This window comes from Panthera uncia, assembly GCF_023721935.1.
Source record: "Panthera uncia isolate 11264 chromosome E2 unlocalized genomic scaffold, Puncia_PCG_1.0 HiC_scaffold_19, whole genome shotgun sequence".
In the NCBI taxonomy this organism is placed as follows: Eukaryota; Metazoa; Chordata; class Mammalia; order Carnivora; family Felidae; genus Panthera; species Panthera uncia.
Window position 1 is genome coordinate 3660707 of NW_026057588.1, and position 9238 is coordinate 3669944.

At 54.0% G+C, this 9238-nt stretch overlaps 1 protein-coding gene across 2 annotated transcripts; it reads right to left on the reverse strand.

The window, feature by feature from the left end:
- Positions 1–417: 417 nt before the first annotated feature.
- Positions 418–5756, reverse strand: GALP (galanin like peptide). Of its 2 annotated transcripts, none has more exons than XM_049621932.1 (5): positions 5450–5756; positions 3956–4004; positions 3139–3219; positions 2073–2150; positions 418–752 (listed from the first exon to the last, which is right to left on the reverse strand). In XM_049621932.1, exons 1-5 carry the CDS (start codon positions 5531–5533, stop codon positions 697–699), a joined length of 348 nt encoding a protein of 115 aa, XP_049477889.1. In that variant the 5' UTR covers positions 5534–5756; the 3' UTR covers positions 418–696. The 2 variants fall into 2 exon arrangements, with proteins under 2 accessions (XP_049477889.1, XP_049477888.1); XM_049621931.1 differs by lacking the exon at positions 5450–5756 and adding an exon at positions 4132–4248 and having other exon boundaries at positions 3139–3283.
- Positions 5757–9238: the final 3482 nt, after the last annotated feature.

Sequence of the window (9238 nt, forward strand, 5' to 3'; positions counted from 1 at the left end):
TCGCGGTCCGTGAGTTCGAGCCCCGCATCGGGCCCCTGTGCTGACAGCTCAGAGCCCGGAGCCTGTTTCAGATTCTGTGTCTCCCTCTCTCTGACCCTCCCCCATTCATGCTCTGTCTCTCTCTGTCTCAAAAATGAATAAAAACGTTTAAAAAAAATTAAAAAAAAAAAAGTGGGTGGGCCAGGGCGCCTGGGTGGCTCAGTTGGTTGAGCATGGGACTCCTGATTTTGGCTCAGGTCGTGACTCTGGGGTTCATGAGGGGATTGAGCCCCACATCGGACTCTGCGCTAGGCACGGAGCCTGCTTGGGACTCTCTCTTACTTCTTTCTCTCTTTCTGTCTCTGCAACCCCCACCTCATATGGGCCCTCTCTAAAAAAATAAAACAAAACAAAAAAACGCACCAAAATGAAAACAAATGAAAGAATACAATCACTTTACACAGACTACGGAAATATTCCCTGATTACATTAACCAAATGGTTCCAGAATTATTCTTGAGCTTGTTAACAATGCCCAGGAAAAATCAGTGAAACCCGAGACAGTCTGGGAACTTTTGAGGGAAATTCTGCCAACACTCCAAATTTTCGACATAGGATTTGGGGACTTAATTTCAAGATCCTAGTCTCAGTGGAGGGAACTAGAGGGGGGCTCAGGAGGAGCTGGAGAGAAGGATGCAGAGGAGAGGTGTGGAGACGTCTAAGACTGCAGGACCTCTCCCTCCCTGGGAGCTTTCTTGCTGAGCTCCCCTGGGTCTGTGGGAGAGAAAGAGGCAAATTTTGAATAGTTCTGTTCACTGCCACCACCCAAACCAGGTCCTCGAGGCTGGGGATGAGGAGTTCGGCTGCGGTTCGTTCCATATCCCATCGCCTTCCCTGTTCGCTCTCCCTCGATCCTTTTTGCTCTGCCCTCCTTTCTTTGCATCTACCCACATATTTCCCTTTTCCTCCCCATTTAAGATGGCACGTGATGGTGGCGGGTGTTTTCGAGAGCCAGAGGGCTGTGAAGGTTGGCGTGGGGCTTAGAGGGTTGAGGAGGTCTGTCACGAGCAACACCGGTAAGATGTGCAGTGCTTTCCAGAGGGGCTAGCACAGCTGGGATGAAAGTATGCTGTTCGTTTCCAGAAACAGGGCTGGGGTAAGTCCAGCCGGAGGAAGGCAGGAGAAAGCGAGCCTTGATCATTGACTTGGGTCGTGGTTGGGTGGGAAGCCAGCACTTGGATAATTTAATCCATTCCTTTAACAAATATCTCCCAAGAGCCTACCACATATCATCCATCATCGTCCCCTGCACTAGGCAGCGAGCAAGACAGAGAAGGTCCCTGCTCACGTGGAGCTTAGATTTTATCGGGAGATGACAGAGAACAAGCAGAGAAATGTGCAAATGAAAGACGAGGTGCATCCTGGCAAATATTACTATGGAAATAAGAGAAGATGACAAAAATGGAGGGAAGGTGGGTTTACGTCAGGTACAAAGGTCAGGGCAGGCCCTACAGTGGAGGAGTTGGCTCAAACGGTTTCTGCGAGAGGTGAAGGATGCAGCCATGCAAAGCTCTAGAGACAGAACATTCCAGACTGAGGCAGCAGCTGGGGCAAAGGTCCTCCAGGGAAATGGACCCTGTGTTCTGAGGAAACCGGGATTCAGAACGGGAGTCGAAGGACACGCCTGATGGTGAATGCAGATGAGCACAGGGTCCAGAGGGAGTTGAAAGGCCGGAAATAAAGATCTTACTCCAGACACAGGTCAGAGCCAGAGGTGACCCATGGGGTCCAAGTGAGGGCTTGAGGTGAGTGTTGCAGCAAAGGCCTGGGGGTGGTTTTAGGGCAGATCAAAGTTTGGGAGTGGGGTCATGCCTGGAAAAGCGCCAGGTTGTGGGGAAATATCTGGGGTTGGCTGGGAAATTCGTGTTGGGCCGAGAGGCAGGGAGGGAGGCAAAGGAGCACAGAGGGAGGGAACCGTCATGGCCGCGATGGGTGTTCAGAGTTGACCCTCAAAGCTCCTTTGGCCATTTCTCCTGTCCCTGTCTCCTGTCCCCGTCTGTATCTCTTTCTCTCCTTCATATCTCCCATGCTTACCTGCCGTCTCTGGTTTGGCCAAGGTCTCCCTCGGACTCTTCTTGGTGGCCTGCTGAGGGTGGGGTTTGGGGAGCCCGTCTAGGAACAAAACCAGTTCAGGGCTTTGTACCAAGTGACTTATTTCCTGGGAATTTCCTGCAGCTCTCTTATTCCCTGGGAATCTCTCGGTACTTTGTGGTACCCGTACAGGGTCATTTTCTCCAGCCCGGGGATACTTGGGAATGTGTGGGGACACCTGTGGCCCGAACACCGAACCATCGGGACCAAATACCAACAGGGCCACCGGCGAGGAACCAGCCCTTGATATGCCTCTATGGCCTGGCAGGTGACAACAATGAGACTCAGTTCAGGTCACAAGCTGGGTTCACAGTGTGCCTGTCCAGGTGTCTGAACCCCCGTGCACACCCGTGATTCTTTCCCTTCAGATGAGGGTGGGACAGAGCGGGGAGTCTCAGAGACGAGACGCGGCCCAGCGAGCAGACGAGGTAACAGCACCAGGGATGTGCAAGGACAAAGTGAATGTGGATCTTGCAGGGAGAGAAGATTAAAAATGGCAACCATAGGGGCCCCCCGGCTGGCTCAGTCGGTTAATCGTCCGACTCTTGGTTTCGGCTCAGGTTATGATCTCATGGTTCGTGATACTGAACCCCGAATCAAGCTCTGCACTGACAGTGTGGAGCCTGCCTGGGATTCTCTCTCTTCCTCTCTCTCTGTCCCTCCACCACACTCTCTCTCTCTCTCTCTCAAAAATATTTAAAATAAATAAATAAAAATTTAAAAATAGATAGATAATTAAACCAACATGGCAACTGTGACTCCTTTAGTCTCCATCACATGCCAGACTGTTACCCGCCTTCTGTCGGCGAGCCACACAACAGAGCCGTTGGGCCTTTCCACTGATACGTTCCGCAGGTGGACGTATTTGAGGCTAGAAAGAATCGCCCTTCCCTGAGCTCCCCCAACCGGTAGGTGGCAGAGCGAGGGACGGAGCCCACACCTGCCAGTTTCCAAAGCCAGCCGCGGGCAGGCAAGGGGGGTGGTGGAGACGAATGCCCCACGCGCTCACCAATGGCCTTCCACAGGTCCAGGACCTCCAGGGCTGTCTTCTTCCCGTTGCCGCGGCCCCTGCTCTGAAGAAGGTGGAGCTCTGGGGAGGGGAGGGGAGGGGGGAGGAGGACGGGGGAGGACGGAGGAGAACAGGACCCATGGATCTGTGAAATGGCAACCTAACGGGGAATCCAGCAATCCTGTTATACTACTCCCTCGATGGAGCACCGCCACCAAATCCGCGGGACGGCGTGCATTTGGCCCGTCCCCACAGGCAGGTGAGAAGTGGAGATGGCTGCCCGGAGTTACTACGCTGCTAAGTGGCAGAACTGGGTTCTGAACCCGCCTGTGTCTGGATCCAAACCTCAAGTCCTTCCTGCTTTCATACGGTCCCGGGAGCCTGGGTTTTCCTGGACCACCGAGCGGCTCTGCCTTGAGCATCACAGGGACGCGGTGGCTGGAATTGTCCCCGAGCCCGGTACACAAGTGCACAGTGAGGAAGAACCAGGGGAGACCGGGAGCCAGCGATGGAGGAACATAAGTATGCACTGGGGATCGTTCCCGTTCGTCTAATCCGCACAACATCCGCGTGAGGCAGGGGACCAGCACGACGCCCACTGTCACAGGTGAGGAAACCAAGGCGTCCAGAGAATTAGGCGGGGATGTGAACACAATGCCGTGGCTCCGTGGCCCACACGCCCATCCCTCTGCTACACTAACTCTCGAGTCGGGTCTGGAAATAAAACCCGTGGACCCCAGTGAATGTGAGTCGAGGGTCTTCCCGGGCTCGCTGAGCCTGGCCGCTGGCGGGGACAGCCCTCAGCAGGCTCACTCACCGGGACCCAGGAGGTAGCCGGCACTGTTGAGGGTCCAGCCTCCTCGGCCCTAGACAGAGACGGAGAGAGCGAGACTCAGACGGGCAGAAAGGGTGGCAGGCAGCCCTCAGCTCTGGGGTCGCGTGCACCAGTCGCCACGGTCCTGCGAGCCTGGCAAGCGGGTTCACGGAACCCACATTTCACGAGCGCGGAAACCGGAGGCTTCCTGAAGCACAGCAACTCGGAATGGGAAGGGGCTTTAAAAGAGCACTGCCGTAAACCTTTCCACGCCGTCGCAAACCTCACAACACGCGCGTGTGCACACGAGTGCGGGATCGAACCAGGCTGCGTCGCTGGGTGGTTTTAGCCACGTTGCTGCGTCCCTCTGATAATTACAACGGCCGACATTAATTGTGGGTTTACTACCTGCCAGCGTCCGTTCCAAGCAGGACTGGATACACGATTTAGGGGGCCCAGAACAACGTGAAAACATGGGGCCCTCTTGCTCAGAGGCGATTAAGCGTTTTGAGACGGCCGCAGCGAGCGTGGGCACCTCCTGGGTGGCGCACGCCCGCATCCCGCCCTGGTTCCAAGTCCTTGACGTGGTTACCACCTGGTGCCCACGACGCCCCGAGTCAGGCTGAAACTCTGGTTTGCTTCATTTAATGAAAGTTGCGTGAAGAGGTCTGTCAGCTTGCTTAAATCAAGCCAGGAAGCAGCTAGGGCTGGCCGGCAAACCCCGGGCGGATTTCAGACTTCACAGCCACGTGTACCCAATACTCACACCTCCCTTTTCCCTCGTGCAAAATGGGGAGTAACGAGGCCGAATTGCCAGACGGAAGTGGTGTAGCCCGGGTTCCCGGGGCCGAGAGAACACGCACACCCACCGACCCTCATCAGACCTGCCTGGCACCTCGGTCAGAGGGTCACCGTCGGCCCCCTCGTGACACAGGAGCCAGGGACGCTCCAAGACACTGGAGCGCCAAGCCTGGGCCCTCTGGACTGGGCAGTGCGCTAGCTAATAAGCCTGAGACCCAGGAGCTCAGTTAGCCCTCGCGGTGCTGGCATCTCACAAAGCACTTGGGGGACAGAGACCAACTAGGCACCTTGTCAGGAGGCGTGCAGCTAAAAGGAGAGAGCCAGGATTCCAAACTCCATGGGGGTCTCCGGTCTCCACAGCCCCTACTCCCAGTCAGGACCCGGACCAGGGGCTGGCATCGGGCTCCTCAAGAAACCAGAGGGGTGGGACGCAGCCCCTGCTGACAACTTGGAATGGCAGGGAGCTGTGCCTTTGAAGGCATCTTTTTGTACCTCTGGGCCATGCTAATCTTCAGGACGTTTGTGCTTCCTGACCTCTGGGTCGTGGGTGGGTTCGACAGACCCCCCCACCCAGGGCCAAGGCGCCCCCACAGCCCGTGGCTCGTGGCTGGGCTGGGAAAATTAGAAAACTCTTCTAGGAGGGCAGTGACGGGGGTGGGGGTGCCGTAGGTGCAGACGGCTGCCGCGGGGTCCCACCTGGTGGACGGGTGCAGAGGCGGGGGTCACTGCCAGGCTGAGCAAGACGGCCAGGAGGAGGACCAGACAGACAGAGGGAGCCATCTGAGGGCCGGAAGGGTGGGCGCTCGAGACCTCCAGGACACTGTCAAGAGAGAGTGGTGAGTGTATTTGTTCACGTCTAGTTTCATTAGGTATAATTGCTGTTCAAGAAATTTCCTGTCTTTGGGGCGCCTGGGTGGCTCAGTGGGTTAAACGTCCGACTTCAGCTCAGGTCATGATCTCACGGTTCGTGAGTTCGAGCCCCGCGTCGGGCTCTGTGACAACAGCTCAGAGCCTGGAGCCCGCTTCGGATTCCGTGTCTCCCTCTCTCTCTGCCCCTCCCCTGCTCATGCTCTGTCTCTCTCTCAAAAATAAGTAAACATTAAAAAAAAATTTAATTAAAAAAAATTCCCTGCCTTTAACATGCACATCTGGAGGAATTCGTACACAGGCATACACCCAAGATATGCGGGAGTCATATCCATCACCCTCAAAAATCTCCTTGCGTTTTTTTGATTGTTTGTTTCAGTTTCTTGTTTGTTTCGTTAACACGAGATCTGTCCCGACGTACTTTTTTTTCTCTCAGTCTTACTGAGGTACAACGGACCTCCAGCACCGCGAGTAAGGTGTGCCATAGCAGCTTCACACATACACACCGCCAAGAGGGTCACCTCGTAAGTCTGGTTAACAGCATCTGGTACCTCGTACAGGTGGGGAAAAAATGACGTTCCCTTCGTGGTGAGGATTTTCAGCATCTACTCTCTCTCTCTCTGGGCACCTTTCAAATACACCACACGGCAGCGTCCACGACAGCCGGGAGCTGTCCATCACGTCCCCAGGACTACAGGTCCTACACGGGGTCCTACACGGGCCCCAGCCCCGCCTCTGGTGAGCCACCCATCTGATCTCTTTCCCCGAGTGGGTTTGGGTGTTTTTCTCCCAGTCCACACATAAGTGAGATCATATTCATCTTCCTCTGACTTTTAACAAACTATAAAGTGCCTAACACTGTCGAAGGTCAACCTCTGTGTCTTTCTGCCTTAAATATACGACAGAAAAATAAAACCAAGGCTTCTGAGTTCATCGCTGGTTTTTCTGGTGGGGCTCCATTTTGGAACGCTTTTGTTTAGGTAAAAAAAAAAAAAAAAAAACAAAAACGAGAGAGTTGGTTGAGGGAAAGGGCCGAAGGGGGCAGGTAAACAGTAGGATACTGGGTGCATAACCACAGAGCCCCACGGTGCAGGAGTGACCAAACTTTAAGAGTCACAGAGGCGTTAGCCCCTCTCCATCCTTCCGGACCCCTGGTTGCCATCCCCCTCCCCCCTCCGCTTACCTCACTGGTGTTGGCAGGTGCCCCCAGCTCTCTCGGGGTCCAGCTCCTCCACCTCCTCCACGGCAGCTTTTATGCCTCCCGAGGAGAAAGGAGGCGGGCAGGGCAGGGGAGAGGGAGGGAGTCAGCAATTAGGGGGGAAGACGGGAGAGAGTGCCAAGGCTGGAGGAGGGGTGAGGCTTCACGGACACCAGGGGCTTTTATGAGCTGAGCTCAGAAGGGGGTGCTTCCCGCAGGGAAGTGTTTCTGTGCCTCACCTCAGTTTCCCCTGCAGACCCTCTAATCCGACGTGTACATGACCCTTCCTCCTCCCCTCCTGCCCCTCTCAGGTGTGATTTGCGCTTCAAGCTCTGTGTTTACTCGAGCAATCCCCCGGCCTGGATCTGCCCAGGCCAGGCCTGTCTGGGCCCCTGCACCCCACCTCTACCCACGGCCCCGCAGCGCTGGACTCCCTTCAGTCCCTCCTGCTCGTCTGCTTCTCCCTTGTATCATGCACCTCGTCCGTATGTTTCCTTCATTGTTATGGGTCTCCCGCTCCCTGGAAAATAGGCTTGGTGAGGGGTGGGAAGGCGCCTTGCTCACTGGGGGGCATTTGCCCACAGGCTTGCTTTCTTTCTTTTTTTTTTTTTTTTTGCTCATCATGACTTGGGGGTACTTCTGTGTGATCTCCCTCTCTGTTTCTGTTCTTTTTTTAAACCTGTCTTTTTGTTTCTCTCCCTCTTTGCCCCAGAGATCAGCAGGTTTCCAGGGGAAGGAGCCCTGGCATCAGGGAAGGGCATGCACTCCTGGCTTTGCCCTCTGCCCCCTGGAAGTCCTGGTCCTCACCAGACACGGTTTCCCCATCTGTACCATGCAGAGCTGGGGCCCATCGGTACCTTCTTTCCATCTCACATCAACCCCACCCCCACAGAAGGGACCTTCCTCATCTCAGTTATAAAATCAAGTCCCTGGGGGACGCCAGGGTGGCTCAGTCAGTTGAGCATCCGACTTCAGCTCAGGTCATGGTTTGTGAGTTTGAGCCCCACGTCCAGCTCTGTGCTGACAGCTCAGAGCCTGGAGCCTGCTTCAGACTGTGTCTCCCTCTCTCTCTGCCCCTGCCCCACTCACGCTCTGTCTCCCTCTCTCTCAAAAATAAAAATAAACCTTAAAAAAAAAAAGAACGTTAAAAATAAATAAATAAAATGAAAACCCTGGACCATGGGTAGAATGAGAGCAAGAAAGAGGACCACTGGACCACATGGACTGTTTGCTCCCATTTTCATTTCCGGGCATCCAGGCATCCGTGGGTCTCTTCTGGAGGAGGAGGGGAGGAAGTGACAGGAAGGTGTAAATGGCTTTGCTGGGAAAGAGGGTGAAGAAGGAGGGGTGTTGCTCACAGAGGAGGGAGAGAAGGACAGACGTTGCTGGAAACCCAGACGTGGTTACCTGGAGACCGATGAAGAGTCAGAGGACAGAGACCTCGCTTCCTCATTAACCAGGTCTGGAGAAATAAATGGAGTCCAAATCTCATGCAAAACAAAACCAAGGTGTGTGGGAGGAATGTCACTTTCTTTGCACTTCTGTGGCTGAGCCTGCTGTCGCGAGTCTGCATCCCTCTTAGCAACTTGGAAACGTGGGCACTGCAGTTTCCCGTCCGACCTTTCTTTGCTGCTATTGGTGATGAGTCTGCTGGGTTTTATCTGAACATCCACAGCCTCGCTAAGTGTCCCAGTGCTGTGGGGAATGCTAACACATGCCTGCCCCTAGCAGGTGACGGGAGACTGGGGTCGAAACTTATCCTTCCTTCCAAAGATGGGTATTGGGTGCCTAACTGTACTCTGTCCCTGCCCACAACCCAGTGAGCCAATGACCCAATTACTCCGGCCAGCAAAAGCAGAAAAGATACTTGCTGGAGCTTCTGGGAACAAAACAAAACGAAAAAATCTTCCTTTTTTAATGTTTTATTTTGAAATAATTTTAGACTTCCAGGAAAGTTGTCCAAATCATTCCCCAGTACGCAGACTCTCCAAATGTTTACATTTTTCTGCATTTGATTTCTCTGATACACCCTCCCCCACCCCGTCTGCCTCTCTCCTCTCCGCATATGCACATACAAATATTCTGAACTGTTTGAGAATAAGTCACAAACATTATATTCTCTCAGTCCTAAATTCTTCCACACGTCTTCCTAAAAACAAGGACATTCTTGGGGCGCCTGGGTGGCTCAGTTGGTTAAGCGTCCAACTCTTAATTTCAGCTCAGATCCCGATCTCATGGTTCATGACTTCGAGCCCCGCATCGGGCTCAGTGCTGACAGCATGGAGCCTGCTTGGGATTTTCTCTCTCCCTCTCTCTCTGCCCATCCTCTGCTCACTCGCCCTCTCTCAAAAATAAATAAGCTTAAAAAACTATTTTAAAAAAGAACATTCTTTAACATAACCACAGTAAGATTGTCAACA